Genomic DNA, 25834 nt, shown 5'->3' with positions numbered 1-25834 from the left:
AAGCCTCACAAAGTGACTTCAAACCTGAACTGGTCCATAAAAAGTGGGATTTGGAAGATTTCTGAAAAATTTCAAAATTTGCTTCTAAGCCTTGTAACATCCCCAAAAAATAAAATATCATTACCAAAATGATACAAACATGAAGTAGACATATGAGGAATGTAGAGTAATCACAATTTTTGGGGGTATTACTATGTATTACAGAAGTAGAGAAACTGATACTTTGAAATTTGCTAATTTTTCCAAATTTTTGTTAAATTTGGTATTTTTTTTATAAATGAAAATGAATTTTTTTGACCAAATTTTAGCAGTGTCATGAAGTACAATATGTGACGAAAAAACTATCTCAGAATGGCCTGGATAAGTCAAAGCGTTTTAAAGTTATCAGCACTTAAAGAGGACCTTTCACCTTGAAAAACATTGTGAACTAAGTATGCTGCCATGGAGAGCGGCGCCCGGGGATCTCACTGCACTTACTATTATCCCTGGGCGCCGCTCCGTTCTCCCGTTATCCCCTCCGGTATCTTTACTCATTAAGTTATAGTAGGCGGTGTCTGCCCTTGTCCTGTGGGCGTCTCCTTCTCCTAGGCTGTAGCGCTGGCCAATCGCAGCGCACAGCTCACAGCCTGGGAGAAAAAAACCTCCCAGGCTGTGAGCTGTGCGCTGCGATTGGCCAGCGCTGCAGCCTAGGAGAAGGAGACGCCCACAGGACAAGGGCAGACACCGCCTACTATAACTTAATGAGTAAAGATACCGGAGGGGATAACGGGAGAACGGAGCGGCGCTCAGGGATAATAGTAAGTGCAGTGAGATGCCCGGGCGCCGCTCTCCATGGCAGCAAACTTAGTTCACAATGTTTTTCAAGGTGAAAGGTCCTCTTTAAAGTGACACTGGTCAGATTTGCAAAAAATGGCCTGGTCCTTAAGGTGAAATAGGGCTGTGTCCTTAAAGGGAACCTGTCACCAGTTTTATGGTGTCCTAACTAAGGGCAACATAAATAAGTGATTGATTCTCTTAGCACAATGCTGGGTCACTTACTTTAATTGACCCAGTCAATCTGCCAACATCTTGTATTGAAAAGCTCTAGCTGATAATGATGAGTCATGAATATTCATGAGCTTCTGACTCTCCCCGCCCACCTGCTGCTGAATGACAGTTTGTTTCCATATGAACCAGCGGCAGGGGAGTGGCTATAGCTCTGAATTAAATATACGCTGGACTCAATGACCTCACACCGGACTCCAATCAGCTCATTAGCATGCGGCATCTTTGTGTGTATATTATGAGGTAACCATCTGTCACACCAGTAAGTGAATACATCTAAGGTACTTTTTAGTAGTTAATGATTGTATATAATTAATTAGATTATAATCAAATATCCACATGACAGGTTCCCTTTAAGGGGTTAAGAACCAGGCCATTTTTTGCAAATCTGACCAGTGTCACTTTAAGTGCTGATAACTTTAAAACGCTTGGACTTATCCAGGCCATTCTGAGATTGTTTTTTCGTCACATATTGTACTTCATGACACTGATAAAATAAAGTCAAAAAAATTCATTTTTATTTATAAAAAAATACCAAATTTACCAAAAATTTGTAAAAAAAAATTGCAAATTTCCAAGTTTCAATTTCTCTACTTCTATAATACATAGTAATACCTCCAAAAATAGTTATTACTTTATATTCCCCATATGTCTACTTCATGTTTGGATCATTTTGGGAATGATATTTTATTTTTTGGGGATGTTACAAGGCTTAGAAGTTTAGAAGAAAATCTTGAAATTTTTCCGAAATTTTCAAAAACCAAAATTTTAGGGACCAGTTCAGGTCTGAAGTCACTTTGCGAGGCTTACATAATAAAAACCACCCAAAAAATCACCTCATTCTATAAACTACACCCCTCAAGGTATTCAAAACTGATTTTACTAACTTTGTTAACCCTTTAGGTGTTCCACAAAAATTTATGGAAAATGGAGATGAAATTTCAAAATTTCACTTTTTTGGCAGATATTCCATTTTAATAATTTTTTTCCAGTTACAAAGCAAGGGTTAACAGCCAAACCAAACTCACTATTTATGGCCCTGATTCTGTAGTTTACAGAAACACCCCATATGTGGTTGTAAACCGCTGTTCGGGCACACGGCAGGGCGCAGAAGGAAAGGAATGCCATATGGTTTTTGGAAGGCAGGTTTTGCTGGACTGTTTTTTTTTTACACCATGTCCCATTTGAAGCCCCCCTGATGCAACCCTAGAGTAGAAACTCCTCAAAAGTGGCCCCATTTTAGAAACTACGGGATAGGGTGGCAGTATTGTTGGTACTAGTTTAGGGTACATATGATTTTTGGTTGCTCTATATTACACTTTTTGTGGGGCAAGATAACAAGAAATAGCTGTTTTGGCACCGTTTTTATTTTTTGTTATTTACAACATTCATCTGACAGGTTAGATCATGTGATATTTTTATAGACCAGGTTGTCACGGATGCGGCGATACCGAATATGTATACTTTTTTTTATTTATGTAAGTTTTACACAATGATTTCATTTTTGAAGCTAAAAATTTCATGTTTTAGTGTTTCCATAATCTGAGAGCCATAATTTTTTCAGTTTTTGGGCGATTACCTTGGGTAGGGTATGATTTTTGCGGGATGAGATGACGGTTTTATTGGCACTATTTTGGGGGGTGTGTGACTTTTTGATCGCTTGCTATTACACTTTTTGTGATGTAAGGTGACAAAAAATGGTTTATTTAGCACAGTTTTCATTTTTTACGGTGTTCATCTGAGAGGTTAGGTCATGTGATATTTTTATAGAGCCGGTTGATACGAACGCGGTGATACCAAATATGTATACTTTTTTTTTATTTATGTAAGTTTTACACAATAACAGCTTTTTTCAAACAAAAAAAATGATGTTTTAGTGTCTCCATATTATGAGCCATAGTTTTTTTATTTTTTGCGCGATTGTCTCAGGTAGGGGCTCATTTTTTGCGGGATGAGGTGACGGTTAGATTGGTACTATTTTGGTGGGCAAACGCCTTTTTGATCGCTTGCTGTTGTACTTTTTGTGATGTAAGGTGACAAAAAAATTGTTTATTTAGCACAGTTTTTTTATTTTTTACGGTGTTCATCTGAGGGGTTAGGTCATGTGATATGCTTATAGAGCCAGTCGATATGGACGCGGCGATACATGATATGTATACTTTTTTTTTTTTTTTCCTCTATTTTTTACCAATTTTTTTTTTTACTTTATTTGGGGAAAATTACGTTTTTGTTTATTTTTACTTGAAACTTAATTTTTTTGGGGGAAAACTTTATTTTTTCAACTTTTTTTTTTCACTTTATTTTTTGTCCCACTTTGGGACTTGAACTTTTGGGGGTATATTCCTTTACAATGCATCCCAATACTTCTGTATTGGAATGCATTGGCTGTATGAGTAATATTCGGCATTTAGCCGAGGTGCCTGCTCAATGGTTTGAGAAGGCACCTTGTTCCGATCACCGCCCGCCGGGCGGCGGTGATCGGAACAACACATGACGTACCGGTACGTCATGTGTCCTTAAGGACTCGGGAAACATGCCGTACCGGTACGTCGTGTGTCCCTAAGGGGTTAAAGGTTATGTACACCTTTTGGAGGCAATTTTTTATCATTGCATTTAACTTACTTTTGGCTAAAAATCAGTCAATTGCCCTTTATTAAAAATATTGAGCTGTTCTGTCACAAAGGGTTAACTGTTTTTGTAACTTTGTGACTGGTACTTTCACTTTGTGCCGATCATCTAAAAATCCTTATATTTAACCACTTCACATCTGGGCCATTTCTTCCTTCCTGACAGAGCCTAATTTTGCAAATCTGACGTGTCACGCTTTGGAACGCTTTTACTTATCCAAGCCATTCTGAGATTTTCTAGTGATACATTGTACTTCATGACAGTGGTAAATATTTCACCTTTATTTATAAAATAATCCACAATTTACCAAACATTTAGAAAAATTTCAATTTTCAAAATTTATATTTCTCTGCTTTTAAAACAGAAAGTGATACTTAATAAAATATTTATTACTTAGCATTTCCCATATGTCTACTTTTATGTTGGCATCATTTTGGAAATGTCATTTTATTTTTTTAGGACGTTAGACAGCTTATCATTTTAGAAGCAATTCTTTCAATTTTTAAGAAAATTTCCAAAACCCACTTTTTAAGGACCAGTTCAGGTCTGAAGTCACTTTGTGGGGCTTACATAGTGGAAACTCCCCATTAAATGACCCCATTGTAGAAACTACACCCCTCAAGTTACTCAAAACTGATTTTACAAACTTTGTTAACCCTTTAGGTGTTCCACAAGAATTAAAGGAAAATAGAGATGACATTTCTAAATTTCACTTTTTTGGGCAGATTTTCCATTTTAATCAATTTTTTTTCTTTAAAGAGGACCTTTCATCAGAATCAAGTATGTAAACTGAATATACATACATGGAGAGCGGCGCCCAGGGATCCCCCTGCACTTACTATTATCCCCGGGCGCCGCTCCGTTCTCCTGTTATAGGCTCCGGTAAAGTCATAGGCTCCACCCATTTGAGCCTGCCGCGGTCTCCTTCTCCTATGCTGTAGCGCTGGCCAATCGCAGCGCTCAGCTCTTAGCCATGCTATGAGCTGAGCGCTGCGATTGGCCAGCGTTACAACATAGGAGAAAGAGACGCCGGCAGGCTCAAATGGGTGGAGCCTAACTATGACTTTACCGGAGCCTATAACAGGAGAACGGAGCGGTGCAGGGGGATCCCTGGGCGCCGCTCTCCATGTATGTATATTCAGTTTACATACTTGATTCTGATGAAAGGTCCTCTTTAACACCTCCAGGGTTAACAGCCAAACAAAACTCAATATTTATTACCCTGATTCTGCGGTTTACAGAAACACCCCATATGTGGTCGTAAACTGATGTAAGGGCACACGGCAAGGCGCAGAAGAAAAGGATTGCCGTATGGTTTTTGGAAGGCAGATTTACCTGAACTGGTTTTTAGATGCCATGTCCCATTTGAAGCCCCCCCCCCCGATGCACTCTTGCATTAGAAAATCCCAAAAAGTGACCCCATTTCGGAAACTAGGGGATAAGGTGCCAGTTTTATTGGTACTCTTTTGGGGTACATATAATTTTTAATTGCTCTATATTAAGTTTTTTGTGAGGCAAGGTAACCAAAAAATGGCTGTTTTGGCACTGTTTTTTATTTTTTAAAACATTCATCTGACAGGGTAGGTCATGTGTTTTTTTTTATAGACCAAGTAGTTACGGACGCAGTGATATTAAATATGTCTACTTTGTTTTTGTTTCAGTTTTACATAATGAAGCATTTTTGGAAAAAAAAAAGTTTTTGTGTCTCCATTTTCTGAACACCATATTTATTTATTTTTTCTGCCGATCGTCTGGTGCAGGGGCTTGTTTATTGCAGGAAGAGTTGACGTTTTGATTTGGTACCTTTTTGGGTACAAATGATTTTTTGATCATTCATTATTTCACTTTATGAGGCAAGGTTACCAAAAAATTGGTTATTTTGGCACAGTTTGTATTTATTTATTTATTTTTACAGCATTCACCTGAGGGGTTAGGTCATGTGACCTTTTTATAGAGCAGATCGTTACAAATGTGGCAATACCTAATATGTATACTTTTTCTTATTTATTTGATTGCATTTTTGAAACAAAACAAATGATGTTTTAGTGTCTCCATAGTCGGAGAGCCATAGCTTTTTTATTTTTTGACCGATTGTCTTAGTTAGGATCAAATTTTTTGCAGGGTGAGGTGACTGTTTTGATTGCTACTATTTTGGGGGGCATACACATTTTTGACTTGGTGTCAAAAATGGTATGTAATGGCACGGTATGTATGGCACGGTATGTAATGTTAGGTGACAAATTTTATTATTTTTTTGGCATTGTTGTTTTTATTTTTTTACAATGTTCACCTGAGGGGTTAGGTCATGTGATTATTTTTATAGAGCTGGTTGTTATGCATGCGTCGATTCCTAATATGTATCCTTTTTTTATTTCACTTTAACACAATAATTAAATAAAAACATTAAACAGTGTAACAGGGCACTCAAGAAATCCTGACCATGTGGTACAATTTAATATCTTTATTACTATTGTGAATAATGTTGCTCAAACCAGTCAATTGTAATAATCAATGGATGAATCAATAAAATATTTGATATCATTGAATAAAATATTTGATAATATTGAATAAAAATAATCGATTTACACAAGGGCTCAGAACAATATAGTGCAAATATTGACAATCATAAAAAAAAATCTCAAATTCAATTGTTCAGTCCAAATTTGGTATAAACATCTGGGTATTGGTGCAGTCCAATCAAATATTATTATGTCCCACTTCTCATTACAGCAGCGTCCCGCTGAACATGAAGTAGATAGCGGTGTCCCGCTATAAAATTACTTGCAATTAAGATTTACCTTATATCAACCGAAGGTTCTCCAGACTTTAAACTTTGGGTCCTCTCCTCTCCTCAGAAGTGTCTGTGACACAATGTATCAAGAGGTTTACCTAGACGACTCTGTGTTTCTGTTGAATTTAACTGCAAAGTCGACAAGATCTCAATCTGTTGGTGGAAAAACTGCAGTGATGTTTGTAGCAGAGATATTCCGTCAAAGGAGGCTTCCAAGTGTAGTCTGTAAGTCGGTCGGTTTGGGGTACTTTGTTCCTTCAAATGTACAGATGGGGGGTGTAGCATTCGAGTGCGACATCTTATTTAATTTTTTAAATAAAAACATGTTTTAATGTCTCCATGTTCTGAGAGCTATAGTTTTTTTTTGTTAGTTTTTTTTGCGATTTTCTAATGTAGGGGCTCATTTTTTGCTGGATGAGGTGACTGTTTTATTGGTACCATTTTGTGGCACATATGCCTTTTTGATCACTTGGAATTGCACTTTTTGTGATGTAAGGTGACAAAAGTGGCTTTTTTTTTTATACCGTTTTTATTTTAATTTTTTTATGGTGTTTATTGGACGGCATGGATCGGATTTTTTTTTTTTTTTTTTTTTTTTTTTTAAATTTCATTTATTTTTTTATTTCTTTATTTTACACTTTGCGTCCCCCCCCATAAGGTCATACAAGACCGCTGGGTGACATTTACCTTCACTTTTTTTTACCATTGATTTCTCCTGTAACGGGCTGACATAGTAGCCCCAGTTACAGGGGAAATACAGCCCCTAGAGAGGCTGTACAGCAGAATACAACGCTGTACAGCCTCAGTGCAGGGCTGATCGAGGTCTGTAGAAGACCAGACAGCTCCTGGACTCTCCCGCCCCTAGCGTTCCCATGACCACCGGGACAGGAAGTGTGCAGCTGCCATCTTTGAATGGAAGTTCCAGAACGTCCATTCAGAGATAAACATCCACCCATAGGACGTTTATATCCTATGGGCGAATGTGAAGTGGTTAAACTACTAAAAGGGCATAAACACTTATTTAAGCCACATTCTTATCAGTAAGATAAGAACTGAGTGTTTATAATGTCAGGGAACAGAAATAATGAGTCTGTCAGGTCCTCAGATGACGGAAAAGACTGAAAATCCACAGGCTGCTACTAGAACACCTCAGCTCTGTACACAAAAATTATTCCATATTGTTAATAAAGACCAACTGAAAAAATGATTTTTATCTCTAAGTACAATATAATAATAAAAATAAAAAAAATGCCCCCAAAGGTGTACATTGCCTTTAACCCCTTCCCGACTGCAATCCGTCTATATACGTGATAGCTGCACTTACCCCGTGCAGCTACCACGTGTATAGACGTCAGGCAGTTCTTTAATCACGCTTGGATTAAAGCTTCTTCCCCTGCCCTGGTGCTGTCAGGGACAGCATACAGTCTAGTAATGCCGGCAAGGGACCAATCAGAGTGGTCCCTTGCTGGCAATCGATCCGATTGGTTAGTCTGTGCAAACTAACCAATCGGATCGCGGCAGTGTTAAAATGCCGGTTTCAGGCTCTGATCTGCACTCTGCAGATTAGAGCCTGAAATCAGGTAATGTGTAATGAAGCCCCCCGATCTTTGCCCCCTTCCTGTGTGCGCCTCCAACCCCCCCACCCCTCCTGTGAGCCCTGCCTCCGATGTGATCCCCGCCCCCCCATCCATGTATAGTACCCCTGATGCGGTCCCCCCATGCATGCATCAGACCCCCAAATGTGCCCCCTCCTGCTGGCCATGCCCCCCCCTTTACAGCGCTGCCCCCGATGCGGTCCCCCTGCTTTATTTGATGTCGGCGGCTCCATTCCTGAGACGCCGACATCAGCAGCAAGTGTCGGCTGTATGCTAACACTTTGCTGTAACCCCTTAGATGCCGCGGTAGCAGCATCCATGGGGTTAATAGAGGGAGGGGTTTCCCTCTCTCAACCATCGTCGCTGCCGCGCTGTGATGGCAGCGCCCGATGGTTGCCATGGCAACCGGCCGCTTTGCAAAAGCGCCCGGTGTTGCCATCTACAGGACATTTGATAGTATTGTACTTTGCAATGCAAAAGCATTGCAAAGTATAATAAAGCCATCAGCCCCACTGGATCTTCAAGATCCAAGTGGGACTTGATAAAAAGTGAAAATAATAAAAGTATAAATAAATAAAAATGTAATTTCAAAAAATAAATTGCCTTTTCCTATAAAAAATGAAAAAGATAAAAAAACAACACATATTAGGTATCACCGCGTCCGTAACGACAGTCTTTTTATAAATATATCACATGATCGACCCCATACGATAAACACCATAAAAAATATAAACTGTGTCAAAAAAGCAATTTTTGTCACCTTACACCACAAAAAGTGCAACACCGAGCGATCAAAAAGGCGTATGTCCCACAAAATGGTACCAATAAAACAGTCACCTCATCCCGCAAAAAATGAGACCCTACATAAGAAAATCGCTCAAAAAATAAAAAAAACCTATAGCTCTCAGAACACGGAGACACTAAAACATTATTTTTTTATTTCAAATATGCCATTATTGTGTTAAAGTGAAATAAAATTAAAAAAGTGTACATATTAGGTATTGGCGCGTCCGTAACAACATGCTCGATAAAAATATCACATGAACCAACCCCTCAGGTGAACACCGTAAAAAAAAAAAGTGCCAAAAAGCTATTTTTTTCACCTTGCATCACAAAAAGTGCAACACCAAGCGATCAAAAAGGCATATGCCCCCAAAAATAGCACCAATAAATCTGGCACCTTATCCTCCAGTTTCCAAAATAGGGTCACTTTTTGGGAGTTTCTACTGTAGGGGTGCTTCAGGGGGGCTTTTAAATGGGACATGGCATCTAAAATCCAGTCCAGCAAAATCTGCCTTCCAAAAACCATACAGCGCTCCTTTTCTTCTGCGCCCTGCCGTGCGCCCTTACATCAGTTTACGACCACATGTGGGGTGTTTCTGTAAACCGCAGAATCGGGGTAATAAATATTGAGTTTTGTTTGGCTGTTAACCCTCAATGTGTTAAAGAAAAAAAATTAATAAAATGGAAAATCTGCCAAAAAAGTGAAATTTAGAAATTTATTCTCCATTTTCCTTTAACTCTTGTGGAACACCTAAAGGGTTAACACAGTTTGTAAAATCAGTTTTGAGTAACTTGAGGGGTGTAGTTTCTACAATGGGGTTGTTTATGGGGGTATCCACTATGTAAGCCCCACAAAGTGACTTCAGATCTGAACTGGTCCTTAAAAAGTGGGTTTTAGAAATTTTCTTAAAAATTTTAAGAATTGCTTCTAAACTTCTAAGCCTTCTAACGTCCTAAAAAAATAAAATGACATTCCAAAATGATGCTAACATAAAGTAGACATATGGGGAATGTTAAGTAATACATGTTTTATGAGGAATCACTTTCTGTTTTAAAAGCAGAGAAATTGAGATTTAGAATATTGCGAATTTTTCAAACTTTTTGGTAAATTTGGGATTTTTTCATAAATAAAGGTAAAATATATTGACTCAAATTTATGACTATCATGAAGTAGAATGTGTCACGAGAAAACAATCTAAGAATGGCTTGGATAAATAAGGCCCCTTTCACACGGGCGAGTATTCCGCGTGGATGCGATGCGTGAGGTGAACGCATTGTACCCGCACTGAATACCGACCCATTCATTTCTATGGGGCTGTTCACATGAGCGGTGATTTTCACACATCACTTGTGCGTTGCGTGAAAATCGCAGCATGCTCTATAATATGCGTTTTTCACGCAACGCAGGCCCCATAGAAGTGAATGGGGTTGCGTGAAAATCGCAAGCAAGTGCGGATGCGGTGCGATTTTCACACACGGTTGCTAGGTGACTATCGGGATGGAGACCCGATCATTATTATTTCCCCTTATAACATGGTTATAAGGGAAAATAATAGCATTCTGAATACAGAATGCATAGTAAAACAGCGCTGGAGGGGCTAAAAAAAATAATAAAAAATAATTTAACTCACCTTAGTCCACTTGATGTCACTCCGGTCATCACATGGTACATCACATGATCTTTTACCATGGTGACGTACCATGTGATGACCGGAGTGACGTTATCAAAGGTCCTGTTCCTGTAATTCATGTTCATCACAGGTCCTATTCAACAAAGAAGACAGAAGGAGATGCCGGGCCGCGATCAAGTGGACTAAGGTGAGTTAAATTTTTTTTTTTTTTTTTTTTAACCCCTCCAGCGCTAGTTTATTATGCATTCTGTATTCAGAATGCTATTATTTTCCCTTATAACTATGTTATAAGGGGAAATAATACAATCTACAGAACACCGATCCCAAGCCCGAACTTCTGTGAAGAAGTTCGGGTTTGGGTACCAAACATGCGCGATTTTTCTCACACGAGTGCAAAACGCATTACAATGTTTTGCACTCGCGCGGAAAAATCGCGGGTGTTCCTGCAACGCACCCGGACATTTTCCCGCAACGCCCGTGTGAAAGAGGCCTAAGTGTTCCAAAGCTATTACCATATAAAGTGACGCATGTCAGATTTATAAAATTTGACCTGGACACTGGGGCATCAATGACCCTTGGTCATGAAAGGGTTAAATACAGATATTGACATGGAAAATTAAAAGTAACATCAAAGATTCTTCAAAAATATGTCAAACATAAAAATGTGATTTAAACAATAGGTCATTTTCTGATGACCCATTTCCTTACACATTTTCTTACTAGGAGTAACAAAGTTCCATCTTTTGAAAATCTTTTTTTTATTTCCAGGAGAGACTGAACAAAATGATTCTGGAAAAATTGCCAGAATTATTTTTTATTTTTTTATTTTTTATATAAGCATGCAAGCAATGAAATTCTCCCAAATAAATCCTCTAGTCCTTCTGTTCATATGAATACCAAATACTTACTGTCTATTTTGGTATATGTAGCTATAAAATTGTGAAGTAATTTTAGCTCCTTTGCAAGACGTGTATTTTTGTATGTTTGACATACGGTACATCCTGTGAAGCTATGTGTGTGTCACAGTGCGAGATGATACGGATGGATTTATGAATAGGCTTTGGCTGATTTGTAGTATTTTCATGTATTGTTCTTAAGTTATTGCTGTAAATTTTTCATTCTCTTTTTCCTGAGCAAATGCTGCACTTGATTAAGACGATTGTGACATTTAGTCAGTTATGGGAAAATTCACACTCGGCAATGTTTATTTGAGGCTTTCAGCAATCTGAACACTTTGCTCACAGGGTCAAACAATTCCAGTCATTGCAGCTTGAAGCAAACTGATATATCTGGCCAGTTTAACAGTGAACCTATAGGCAACTGCATTAGATTGTCATCACTAGACATCTGTATACAGGGTTATGCTGCAAAGAGATTAATCTAGTCTTGCAAGCATTCATCCAGTCCACCACCGCCTCTGGGAATGCTGCAATGATATTAAGACATGACAGGTTTCTATGGCAACCATCCAAATGCAGGAGCAACTACTTCCACATCTGGAAATACATTTCTCCAGTTGACATCCCTATCCAGTAAATGGCAGAATGCACAGGGATGTAAAAGCACCCTTGTATTTAAAGGGTTATCCCAGGATTAGTGTAAAAGAATAAAAATCTAACAAAGCTAGAACCACACCCTCACATGGATCCAGATCTTTCCCTATTAATCGTTCCAAATGCTCTGCTAGATTTATTTCAAACTAAGGGGTGTGTGTCCTTTTTCGGGGGTGGGGTGGGGGGGATTCCTATCTGCTGAATCTCTCCCCCTATAAGGCGAATTGCACATTCAGTGCAAGAAATGTGCCCCTTGTCAGAGGTATTTCCCATCCTGAATGCTACTCCTGTTATATTGACCCACAGCATAATAATCATTTATAATTCTGTGTGTTCTTACCTGACCTCAACTCTAATGATTAGTACAGTTGAGGTCAGGCAGGAAAACAGCATTATAAATGATTATAATGCCATGGTCATAGGAGCAGCATTCAGGACGGGAAATACCACAGACACGGAGCATGTTTCTTTCGCTGAATAAGCTGGTGGGACATTGGCCTGTCACAGCTTCTAACAGTAGGTTCAGTTTGTGGCAAGGATGGAACTCGGCATGTGTGTCCTCCTGAGCAATGTTCCTGAGGTGGACAGAGAAATAAGGAAAAGAGCAAACAGCAGGTGGCGCTATAATGATACATTTAATAAAAAAAACTCAATGACTGCACTACTATACATTTAATTACTTACAATTCTAAAAATATTCAGATCCAGCTGCTGGTTTAATTATTATTTGTGGGACAACCTCTTCAACAAGGATCTTTCTTTGGCAACTTTTTATTTTATGTGTTGCCTAGAAAAGGGTTAATGCATGCATACATAATTCTATCAACTAGCAGAATCCTTTTTTATTTTTCAACTTGATGGGCAGATTTACGAATTCTAATTAAAATGTAGACATTGTAAACATGTTTATCACAGTGGTTCATGCTTTATGATACATTTTGTGCATAGCTAGATACCACCTATTGATTTGCCTGATGTGTGCCATAATTCTGTCTCCGTTTTGGTGCTTGTTGCTGCATCTTAATCCATGTCCCCTTGTTAAGCTGGAAACACGAAACAGACTAGTTTGGCTCAGTGGATTATTCTTTTAGGCACATTGGCTTTATAAATGGTCCTAAAACTTAATGTAATATACGCCAGAAATGCACCAAATTTTGCCACATTTTACATCATAGTCTCACTCAATCACATTAGTAAATTTGTGTCAATGTTTTAAGACTGGCTACTTTTTCAGTATTTTGTAGACTGCTGTATTATGTCATTTTTCTTTTTCTCTCTTTTTTTGCAGTGAATATTTCAATGAACCAAAGTTGAGTCAGTGGGTTTCACTTATGGTACATGGTTTTGCAGATAGTCCTGTTTCTTGGAAAGAAAGCGAACATGGCTTCTTTAAAGGCGGCGAACATCTGTACAGCTTTGTCATCTTTAATAATGAGGACTATTGGCTGCAAATGGCTGTTGGAGCACATGATGGCTGCCCACCCTAATATGGATCGGAATTATTTATTTCCAATGCAATAGGTTTACATATTACTAAATGGTTTATTTACAAAGGAGCATATATGTATGTTCATTTTATTGTAAGTTCTTGGGGCACAGATTGTGTCTGATCCTGAAAATAAAGGGAACTTTTTTTTTAAATGACCTGTGTTACCTTTTATAGGTTTGAGCAAATCGAGCTTCGTATCAGAGATCCGAAGTCGATTAGTTCAAACACTTCGGTTTTAATGCTGTCTGAGACCTGTCTGCCTGTACAGCATTAAATTGTATTGCCTTTGTGTAGGCAAAATTTGTTTCATTTGAAGTTGCGCGAGACTTCAGTGAATGAATTCAGTATTTATTTCTGCATCTTTAAAAACATTTAAAATGAGTAATCCAAAGTGGGGTTTGGTACCGAGGTACCAGCCGGTACCAAACCGGACTTCGTATTCCTAGTTTTAAATGTTTTTAAAGATGCAGAAATAAATACCAAATTCATTCACCGAAGTCGCACGCGACTTCAAATGAAACCGTTTGCCTCCATGTAGCCAATACATTTTAATGCTGTATATAGACAGCATTAAAATGAAAGCGTTTGACCGAATCAACTTCGGATCAATGATCCAAAGCTCAATTTGCTTAACACTATTACCATGTGATTACCTAAAGAATATTGTTAAATCTAGAGATCTGCTGTCATTGGGCTGTATAAGAGAGAATCAAGCATTCTAAAAAAAATTTTTTTAAAAAGTTGGCTGTGAATCTTCTACCTGTTGAGAGCTATTTCAGTTTATAGAACTATTCCTTGTGGAGCCGCTAATGAAGAATGATGAGCACATTTTGGTAGATTTTCATCAGCTTACCTTGAATGTTATCATTTGAACTTTAACTAAATATTTTCATACTCCTAATAATTAGTTTGTTTTTTCACACAAACATGTCCGAATTGTGCACTCCCAAATGTTCCTAAACAGATGCCAATAAAGGAGTTCTTTTAAAAAACATGTACCTATTTTATTCATAAACATAAAAACATGTCACAGTAAGGCCTCTTTCACACGGGCGTGTGCGCCCGCGCCCCATTGCCATATTGCGGACCCGCAATACACGGGTGCCGTTCCGTGAGCATTCCGCATCACGGATGCGGACCCATTCACTTCAATGGGTCCGCAAATCCAGAGATGCGGAACGGAAGCACTACGGAGTGCTTCCGTGGGGCTCCGTCCTGTACTTCTGTTCCGCAAAAAGATAGAACATGTCCTATCTTTTTGCGGAACGGCCGGATCGCGGACCCATTTAAGTGAATGGGTCAGCGATCCCCACGGACTGTGCTTGTGCATTGCTGCCCGCATTTTGGGGGGCTGCAGCACGACCACGGGGCACACACGCCTGTGTGAAAGAGGCCTAACTATGCGGTTAGGGGTGAATACCCCTTCTTCAGATCTTCTGGCTCATCAGGGACCATTACAGTAACAGCCTATTGATGTATCATTCCAAAAGATACAGTAAGCAAATCTCTAGTGATACTCCGGGATGCCCATCAGAGTGTATCAGGAAAATACGGTACTGTGTTTTAGGCAGATGTGGGGAAAAAAACTTAAAAGTAGGAATGCTTTCAAAAGTAGAAGTATAACTAGTGTTTTTTTTATCAATTAACAAAATGCAAAGTGAATGAACAAAATAAAAACCTATATCAAATCAATATTTTATGTGACCACCCGCTGCCTTCAAAACAGCATCATTTCTGTCCATGTGCACTTGCACAGTTTGTGAAGGAACTTGGCAGGGAGGTTGTTACAAACATCCTGGAGAACTTGGCTTGCTCACATCCTTCTGTCTCTTCAAATAATCCCAGACAGACTCTGTGTTGAGATCAGGGCACTGTGGGGATCATATCATCACTTTTAGTATTAATTGTTCTTCTTTACTCTGAAGGTAATTCTTATTGACATTGGCTGTATGTTTGGGGTCGCTATCCTGCTGCAGAATAAATTTGAAGCTGGATGCCTCGCTGGTGGTATTGCATAATGGATAAGTGTTTGCCTTTATTTTTGCACCATTTAATCCTGATGACGTTGCGGACCGTAGATGCAGTCGTGAACCAAGGAAATATAACAGAAACATCATGCTTGCTTCTGTTCAAAATCAGAAGCTGTCCAGCAGTGCCAACAGCTCAGAACTGGGAGAAAACAATGGGCCCCAGGTACAACCACGTACTGGTTGGAGAAGTCTGGGCAGAAATGGTCTTCATGGAAGAATTGTGGCTAAATAACCCATATCTTCAATGTGGAAACAAGGCTAAACGACACAACTATGAATGAAAACATATATCAAATGGAGAAAAACAGAACCGGATCGCACATCCACAAGCTATGCTTTGATCTAATTGACCTCTCTTCTCAGCGCAATATTCAGTGTACTGCCCCCTATACTGCATGCTTATGTTTTTCCCCATTTGATATATGAATGAAAATATAGGAACTGGGGAGCAGTAAAATGACAGGGGGTGTTCTGCAAGTTTGGCTTTGCATTTCAGCAAATGGAGCTGGGGAGAAATACAGGCAGATCCTCATGCATTACCATCAGAGAGATGTCTCTTATTGGCTCGAAATGTATTCTGCTGCAGGACAACAACTCCAAACATACAGCCACTGTCATTAAGAGATGTTTTCAGCATAAATAAGAGCCAAGGGCTTTGGAAGTGATCATATGGACACCACATAACCCTGATCTCAGCATCTTTGAGTCTGTCTGTGATTACATGAAGATACCGAAGGATTTAACCCTCCTCTTATGTTAGCTTTCTGTTACTATCCATGATGTTAACGGGTCGGTTTTGACCCGTGTCTTAAATCAGCCATAAAATACCCTCTGAACAATTATTTATCATCCAATTTGTTTCTTACCTCTTGGTTACCTTGTTAGGCTTCTTTATCCTTGAAAAGATTGGTTTTAATATTTTTGGTGTGACCCCTTAAACCTTTCTTTTGATAGCATACCTCTCATTTTCAAATTTAAAAAATGGTCAAATAAACCTCAATAGAATATTTACTTTATTTAGAGAAGCAGGCAAAGAGATAGGCCCCTCCCTAACTACAGCTCACAGGTTTGAGAGGTGATTGGCTGTCAGTGTTACTAAGCAGAGAGAGTGTTTATGATTTCAGTTTTGGCACTTATTAATGTCCTATAATCCTATATTATAACTGGGTCAGAATTGACCCTAACACCATGAACGTCTTAATTTTCACCACAGTATTTTATAATTTAGTGAAAATGATTCTTTTTCTATTACATTGTTTAAATAGAGGTTCCTGACAAAGTAAAAAAATCTTGATGCAATAACCAAATTTATGTGATACTTATAGACATTCAAAACCTGAAAACGGGTCTGTTCTGACCCTAACATAAGAGGAGGGTTAAAAGCTATGTACACCTTATGCTTGCATTTTACTCATTTTACTTTATTATTATTTTTATTTGGCCTTTATTAAAAATATTAAGCCGTTCAGGTGTGACTGGTACTTTCACTTTGTGCTATCACCTAATAAACCTTATCTCTAAACTAAGAGGTCACAAACACTTACTTCAGCCACATTCTTATCAGTAAGATGAGAACTGAGCTATAATGAGTGTTTATAATGTCGGAGAGCAGAGATAAGGAGTCCGTCAGTTCTTGGTCTGACAGAAAATCCAAAGGGTACTACTAGAGCTTCTCAGCTCTGTACAGGAAAAAGGATGTCATATTTTTAATAAAATATATTTTTAGCTTAAAATGAATACAATGTAATAATAAAAAAAAAATTGCCCCCAAAGGTGTACAAAGCCTTTAACCCCTTATGGACCGGGCTCATTTTCACCTTAAGGACCAGGCCATTTTTTGCAAATCTGACCAGTGTCACTTTATGTGGAGATAACTTTTAAATGCTTTTACTTATCCATGCCATTCTGAGATTGTTTTCTCGTCACATATTGTACATCATGACAGTGGTAAAATTAAGTCAAAAATGTTTATTTTTATTTATAAAAAAAATACCAAAATTAGCAAATTTCAATTTCTCTACTTTTATAATAGATAATAATACCTCCAAAAATAGTTATTAGTTTACATTCCCTATATGTCTACTTCATGTTTGGATAATTTTGTAAATGACATTGTCACGCCGCCCAGGAAGGAGAGAGGGAGAGCGTGCACCCACTAGTCTGCCACCCACGCCCCTGTCCCTGCTTACTTGCACTTACCCGTCCTAGGCGACGGAGCACAACTGGGCGGTGATCCCTAACTTGAGTAAGTGCGGGAGGGACAGAGAAAAGCAGAGACAGGCAATGGGCGGCGTGCGGTGTCAGGAGCGTACAGCAGTCGAGAAGGGTCAACAAACTAGCACAGGTCACAACGAGAGGTCACGTCAAACTACGAGGGAGATGCAAAGACAATACCAATAACAAGCCGGAGGTCAAACCTGGAGGTCGCGTCTGAGTACAAGGGAGAAGCAGGAGCGTGGTCAAATAACTAGCCATCAGTCAAATTCAATGGAGCAGAGTATAAAGAGCCTTTATAAACAATATCACAGGCAACCTGTGGCCAGAAGGTTGCCTGCTTAGATACTGAAGGGCTAAGGTCATGTGACGTGGCCAGCGCCACATGACCTGTCCCAGGACTGATAGCTGAGTGCCGAGTGTCCAGCTCGGCCCACACAGGTATCCTGGCAATAGAGGACACCGGCCTAACATAGAAGGAGCGTGCGACTGGGCGCGCTCCGCCCTCCATTGCCATGGCAGCAGAGACGCCGAGCGGCTCTGCGCGGAGGGCACCTCCGGCGGCGCAAGGGGAAGGACGCACGTTTCCGGCATCCTGTGACAGACATTTTATTTTTTGGGGACGTTAGAAGGCTTAGAAGTTTAGAAGAAAATCTTAAAATGTTTCCGAACATTTCCAAAACCCACTTTTTAAGGAGCAGTTCAGGTCTGAAGTCACTTTTGTGAGGCTTGCATATTAGAAACTACCCAAAAATGACCCCATTTTAGAAAATACACCCCTCAAGTTATTCAAAACTGATTTTACAAACGTTGTTAACCCTTTAGTTGTTCCACAAAAATTAATGGAAAATGGAGATAAAATTTCAGAATTTAACTTTTTGGGCAGATTTTCCATTTTAATAATTTTTTTCCCGCTAACAAAGCAAGGGTTAACAGCGAAACAAAACTTAATATTTATTGCCCTGATTCTGTAGTTTACAGAAACACCCCATATGTGGTCATAAACTGCTGTACGGGCACACGGCAGGGCGCAGAAGGAAAGGAACGCCATATGGTTTTTGGAAGGCAGATTTTGCTAGACAGTTTTTTTGACACCAGTCCAGCAAAAACTGCCTTCCAAAAACCATATGGCGTTCCTTTCCTTCTGCGCCCTGCCGTGTGGCCATACAGCAGTTTACAACCACATATGCTGTTAAACCTTGCTTTATTACTGGAAAAAATGGATTAAAATGGAAAATTTCCCAAAAAATAGCTGTTTTGGCACCTTTTTTATATTTTTATTATTTACAACGTTCATCGGACAGGTTAGATCATGTGGTATCTTTATAGAGCAGGTTCTTACGGATGAGGCGATACCTAATATGTCTACTTTATTTATTTTTTTACGTTTAAAAAAGCATTTTTGAAACAAAAAATAATTTTTAGTCTGAGAGCCATAGTTTTTTAGATTTTTGGGCGATTGTCTTGGGTAGGGGCTCATTTTTTGCGGAATGAGGTGATGGTTAGATTGGCACTATTTTGGGGGACATACGCCTTTTTGATCGCTTGGTGTTGCACTTTTAGTGATGTAAGGTGACAATTATTTTTTTTATTTAGCACAATTTTTTACTGTGTTCATCTGAGGGGTAAAGCGCAAATTTCCGTGACTTAAGGACCAGCGCCGTACATGTGCGGCGCAGTGATCGGGCGGGTGCAGGAGATGCGCCCGTCCAATCCGTGGCAGGGGTCCGGCAGTCACTGATAGCCCAACCCCTGCTGCATGTACCGACATCTGTGAAATCACTGATGCCAACGCATTAACCCTTGATGTGCCGCCGCCAGCACTGACCGCGGCATGTGCGATGTACTTGCGGGGATCGGAGCTGCCGTCGGGTTCCCACGATGCTGTGATAGGGACCCGATAGCAGGGAAGACAGCCCGATGCCTTCCTTATGCATCGTGGCTACCTTCTGTGACAGCCTGTGAGATCCAGCCCCCTGAATCTCGCAGGCAAGCAGGCTGAAGTGTATTACATTTAGTAATACACTTACAGCCAATGCTTTACAATACAGAAGTATTGTAAAGGGGATCCGACCCCCAAAAGTTGAAGTCCTAGAGTGGGACAAAAAAATTAAGTGAAAAAAGTAAAATAGTTTTACAAAAAAATAAAGTTTCAAGTAAAAAAAAAAAAAAAAAAAAGCATCCTTTTACAAAAATTTAGTTTAAAAAAAATTGTAAAAAGAGAAAAAAAGAAAAGTAGACATATTGGGTATCGCTGCGTCCGTATCGACCAGTTCTATAAAAATATCACATGACCTAACCACTCAGATGAACACCGTCCATAAAATAAAAACTGCAAAAAATAATTTGTCACCTTACATCACTAAAAGTGCAACATCAAGCAATCAAAATGGTGTATGCCCCCCCAAAATAGTACCAATCTAACCATCACCTCATCCCGCAAAAAGCGAGCCTCTACCTAAGACCATCGCCCAAAAAATAAATAAAAATATGTCTCAGAATATGGAGACATTAGAATATCATTGTTTTGGTTTAAAAAATGCAGTTATTGTGTAAAACTTTATAAAAGTAGACACATTAGGTATCGCTGCGTCCGTAAGAACCTGCTGTATAAAAATATCACATGACCTAAACTCTCAGGTGAACACTATAAAAAAAGCCTCTATAAAAAAGCCATTTTTTGTCACCTTACATCACAAAAAGTGTAAGCAAGTGAACAAAAAGTCATGCACCTGAAAATAGTACCAATCAAACCGTCCTCTCATCCCGCAAAAATGATACCCTACCTAAGACAATCACCCAAAAAATAAAAATAAACTATGGCTCTCAGACTATGTAGACACTAAAATGAATTTTTTTGTTTGTTTCAAAAATGATATTTTCCATTATGCCCCGTGACAGCACCTGTGAGAGATCCTCCCCCTTTCGGACAGAAAACAGGAACTTCCCAGATCTTTAAATAGGGTCTTCCATACTCCATTCTGTTTCTTCCTGGGTCTAAATTACATACCTATTGGAGGTCTCTGACGGAAAAAAGTTAAAGAGGACCTTTCACTAGTGTACAAACTAAAAACTAACTATATCAGTGGGCAGAACAGTGCCCAGGGGTCCCCCTGCACTTACTAGTATGTCTGGGCGCCGCTCCGTTCGCCCGGTATAGGCTCCGGTGTCTGCGCTCCCTCTGCCAGGCTATGAGCTGTGCGCTGCGATTGGACAGCGCTGCAGCAAGGGACACGCCTCATACAAAAAATCAGTCCAGTACAACAGAGGGAGCGCAGACACCGGAGCCTATACCGGGCGAACGGAGCGGCGCCCAGACATACTAGTAAGTGCAGGGGGACCCCTGGGCACTGTTCTGCCCACTGATATAGTTAGTTTTTAGTTTGTACACTAGTGAAAGGTCCTCTTTAACTTTTTTCTGCATATCCCACATTCTCTGCCTTTTGTTTTGTGGGTAGCCTTCCTGGGGGCCTCTTTAACCTGCATCAATACATAGCCCACAATATGTTACCAGAAAAATATTGAAAATTATCTCCCAAAAGGGAGACTGTGGGGTACAACCCCTCTTACCCCTTCCAGGAGTACCATGACGGTCTCTGCGTGCTGCTCCTGTTTCTAAGTGCTCTGTTGTGCATCTCCTTCCTCCTGCATATAGACTTTCGCAGTAGAGGGGAATCCGGAAGGAAAGTCTGGCTGTTCCCTGAACTAGCCACTCTGTGTTCAGCTTGCCTTCCAAGTTGGCTGGCCGGCGTCCCCTTTTTATGGGCCGTGCACCGCCCGCCATCTTTTACAGCCCCTTCCTTTCCCAGTGTGGAACGCACGTGTCACCTTCGCCGCGCCTGATAGATGCACGCCGAAAACAGGGCCTACGGGAGTATGCCGCATCGACGAACCAGGGAGAGGATGCCTTCCTCCTCCCTACCAGAACTTCACCCAGCCGCAAGTGTGAAAGGCATGAGGTGGCTGCCAGGAATCACCCCATGGCAGAAAAAAAGGGAGCAAGAGTAGCGGACTTAACAGCGGCTTCTAGTGGAGGCGTACGCCGTCAGAGACCTCCAATAGGTATGTAATTTAGACCCAGGAAGAAACAGAATGGAGTATGGAAGACCCTATTTAAAGATCTGGGAAGTTCCTGTTTTCTGTCCGAAAGGGGGAGGATCTCTCACAGGTGCTGTCACGGGGCATAATGGAAAATATCATTTTTGAAACAAACAAAAAAATTCATTTTAGTGTCTACATAGTCTGAGAGCCATAGTTTATTTTTATTTTTTGGGTGATTGTCTTAGGTAGGGTATCATTTTTGCGGGATGAGAGGACGGTTTGATTGGTGACAGGCGCAAGTGACAGAATTAGACTCTTCAGAGTCTGACTCGGAGGAAGAGGGAGTAGTAGAAAGCTCAGACTCCTCTTCTGAGGACCTTACTGGAAGGCCCCTGTTTAAAGTGGAAGACACAAACCTTCTTTTAAAAGCAGTAAGGGCCACCATGGAGATAGAAGATAAAAAGAGTCAACGTCAAGACAGGAGTTAATGTTTGACAGTCTGAAGCCAAGAAAGGCTATGGTATTTCCTGTCCAGGATTGTATTAAAGAGCTGATAAAGACGTAATGGAACAAACCGGATAAAAAAAAGGTTGTTCCCAAATTCGTTAAAAGAAAGTACCCCTTTGATGATCAGGATATCACAGTATGGCAGTAGGTTCCTAGAGTAGATGCTCCAGTGGCGAAAGTTAATAAAAAATCGGCACTCCCATTTGAAGATCTGGGCTCCCTTAAGGATCCAATGGATAAAAGGGTGGGCACTTATCTTAGAGAAAATTGGGAAGCATCTACATGTTCCTTCAAGCCAAATATCGATACTACTTCAGTAGCTAGATCACTTAAAATGTGGTTAGGAAAATTAGAGTCGCACATTGCTAACAGAACCCTGAGGGAGCAGCTTGCTGTAAGCAATTCCGACAATGTTAAAAGCGGTAGATTTTATTTCGGATGCCTCGGCGAATGCTCTAAGGTTATCTTCCAGAGCGGCTGCATTATGAAACTCGGCCAAAGGATCTCTTTGGCTGAAGGGTTGGGAGGGAGAAGTTGCTTCCAAGTCAAAAGTGTGTGCCATTCCTTGCTAGGATTTTTTTTTTGGGTTTAGCACTAGATGAAATACTAGACAAATCATCGGATAGAAAAAAGGGATTTCCGGTAGCTGGTTTTCCTAAACAGAGATGACCATTTTGCTTGAGAGACAAAAAAGAATGAAGATAGATTTCAAAAGAAAGGCAATGATTGAAGGAGGGACAATTCAAAAGGCCTTTTATTCAAGTCCCAGTCCTCCAATACTTCTCAACAATGACGCCAGCACTCAAGTGGGGGGTCGACTGTCTTTATATTTTCAAGCCTGGCAAAGTATCACATCAAGTGCATGGGTAAAGGATGTTTTAAAAGACGGTTACCATTTAGAATTCAAAAGGCCTCCACCAGAAAGGTTGAAAATTACAGCCTTAAATCGTCACTCTGCAAAATAAACGGCATTATTAAGAGAAGAGACCTCATGGACAAATTAGTTCTAGTCTCTGTTCCAGCAGAAGAAATAGGAGAGGGGTTCTATTCGACACTCTTTCTGGTCCCCAAACCAAATGGGTCCGATCGGACTATAATAAACCTAAAGGACCTGAATCCACAGGGAGTGCAGAATTATTAGGCAAGTTGTATTTTTGAGGATTCATTTTATTATTGAACAACAACCATGTTCTCAATGAACCCAAAAAACTCATTAATATCAAAGCTGAATATTTTTGGAAGTAGTTTTTAGTTTGTTTTTAGTTTTAGCTATTTTAGGGGGATATCTGTGTGTGCAGGTGACTATTACTGTGCATAATTATTAAGCAACTTAACAAAAAACAAATATATACCCATTTCAATTATTTATTTTTACCAGTGAAACCAATATAACATCTCAACATTCACAAATATACATTTCTGACATTCAAAAACAAAACAAAAACAAATCAGTGACCAATATAGCCACCTTTCTTTGCAAGGACACTCAAAAGCCTGCCATCCATGGATTCTGTCAGTGTTTTGATCTGTTCACCATCAACATTGCGTGCAGCAGCAACCACAGCCTCCCAGACACTGTTCAGAGAGGTGTACTGTTTTCCCTCCTTGTAAATCTCACATTTGATGATGGACCAAAGGTTCTCAATGGGGTTCAGATCAGGTGAACAAGGAGGCCATGTCATTAGATTTTCTTCTTTTATACCCTTTCTTGCCAGCCACGCTGTGGAGTACTTGGACGCGTGTGATGGAGCATTGTCCTGCATAAAAATCTGGTTTTTCTTGAAGGATGCAGACTTCTTCCTGTACCACTGCTTGAAGAAGGTGTCTTCCAGAAACTGGCAGTAGGACTGGGAGTTGAGCTTGACTCCATCCTCAACCCGAAAAGGCCCCACAAGCTCATCTTTGATGATACCAGCCCAAACCAATACTCCACCTCCACCTTGCTGGCGTCCGAGTCGGACTGGAGCTCTCTGCCCTTTACCAATCCAGCCACGGGCCCATCCATCTGGCCCACCAAGACTCACTCTCATTTCATCAGTCCATAAAACCTTAGAAAAATCAGTCTTGAGATATTTCTTGGCCCAGTCTTGACGTTTCAGCTTGTGTGTCTTGTTCAGTGGTGGTCGTCTTTCAGCCTTTCTTACCTTGGCCATGTCTCTGAGTATTGCACACCTTGTGCTTTTGGGCATTCCAGTGATGTTGCAGCTCTGAAATATGGACAAACTGGTGGCAAGTGGCATCTTGGCAGCTGCACGCTTGACTTTTCTCAGTTCATGGGCAGTTATTTTGCGCCTTGGTTTTTCCACGCGCTTCTTGCGACTCTATTGACTATTTTGAATTAAACGCTTGATTGTTCGATGATCACGCTTCAGAAACTTTGCAATTTTAAGAGTGCTGCATCCCTCTGCAAGATATCTCACTATTTTTGACTTTTCTGAGCCTGTCAAGTCCTTCTTTTGACCCATTTTGCTAAAGGAAAGGAAGTTGCCTAATAATTATGCACACCTGATATAGGGTGTTGATGTCATTAGACCACACCCCTTCTCATTACAGAGATGCACATCACCTAATATGCTTAATTGGTAGTAGGCTTTCGAGCCTATACAGCTTGGAGTAAGACAACATGCATAAAGAGGATGATGTGGTCAAAATACTCATTTGCCTAATAATTCTGCACTCCCTGTATATCTAATATACCAAAAATTTTGCATGGAATCGATATCAACAATTCTTCATTTGTTTCCCAACTGTGTCATGGCGTCGATAGATATCAAGGACGCCTAATACCATGTACCCATACACCCCTCATCTCAAAAATATGTCATGGTGGCAGTATGGGTAAAAGAGTCAGTTCTCCACCTACTTTTCAGAGCCCTCCCCTTTAGAATATCTCAAGCGCACAGAATTTTTACAAAGCCAATGGGGGAGGTGATGGCACAAATAAGGACGTCAGACATTATAATTATACCTAATCTAGATGACCTGCTAGTGGTGGGGCAGTCTCCAGGTTCCTTTTCAGCTCAAATTCAGAAAGTGTTAAAGATATTAATGAACTTGGGCTGGATTGTAAACTGTGAGAAATCGTGTCTGACACAGAGTTACCAATGAAATTCAGCTAGATTCCTTATCCCAAAAATCCTACCTCCCGTTGGGGAAGCTTCTGTCAATTCAACAAAGGATAGGGGAATTCAGCAAGTCCAGAATGACCACTCTAAGCGAGGCCATGTCAATTCTAGGATTAATGACCTTGGCGGTAAAATGGGCGCAGTTCAGCTCCAGAATTCTTCAGATGCACATACTTTCTCTCCGGGACAAAGATACAATATCACTAGATCTCAGCATTCCGCTACCCTTGTCTGTAAGAAACTCCCTGTTGTGGTGGACAAGGTCAGAAAACCTGAGTCAAGGGGTGCAATGGATAAAGAACAATCCTCTAATCATCACTAGTGTTGGGCGCAAATATTCAAATCGCAAATTTTAATCGCGAATATCGCCACTTCGAGAATTTGCGAAGATTTAGAATATAGT

At 40.1% G+C, this 25834-nt stretch overlaps 1 protein-coding gene across 1 annotated transcript in view; it reads left to right on the top strand.

Annotated features, from left to right (window-relative positions):
- The window catches only part of RPP40 (ribonuclease P/MRP subunit p40), a 254762-nt gene extending 240488 nt beyond the window's left edge, over window positions 1-14274 (top strand). Inside the window, exon 8 of the mRNA XM_040432763.1 lies at window positions 13314-14274. Coding sequence (XP_040288697.1) covers window positions 13314-13512 — 199 coding nt within the window. The 3' untranslated portion in view covers window positions 13513-14274. The remainder of the gene's footprint in view (window positions 1-13313) is intronic.
- The last annotated feature ends 11560 nt before the right edge of the window (window positions 14275-25834 follow it).

This window comes from Bufo bufo, chromosome 5 (genome assembly GCF_905171765.1).
Source record: "Bufo bufo chromosome 5, aBufBuf1.1, whole genome shotgun sequence".
Classification (NCBI taxonomy): Eukaryota; Metazoa; Chordata; class Amphibia; order Anura; family Bufonidae; genus Bufo; species Bufo bufo.
The sequence above is the reverse complement of the archived record's forward strand: the minus strand, read 5'-3'. Positions and strand labels throughout refer to the sequence as shown.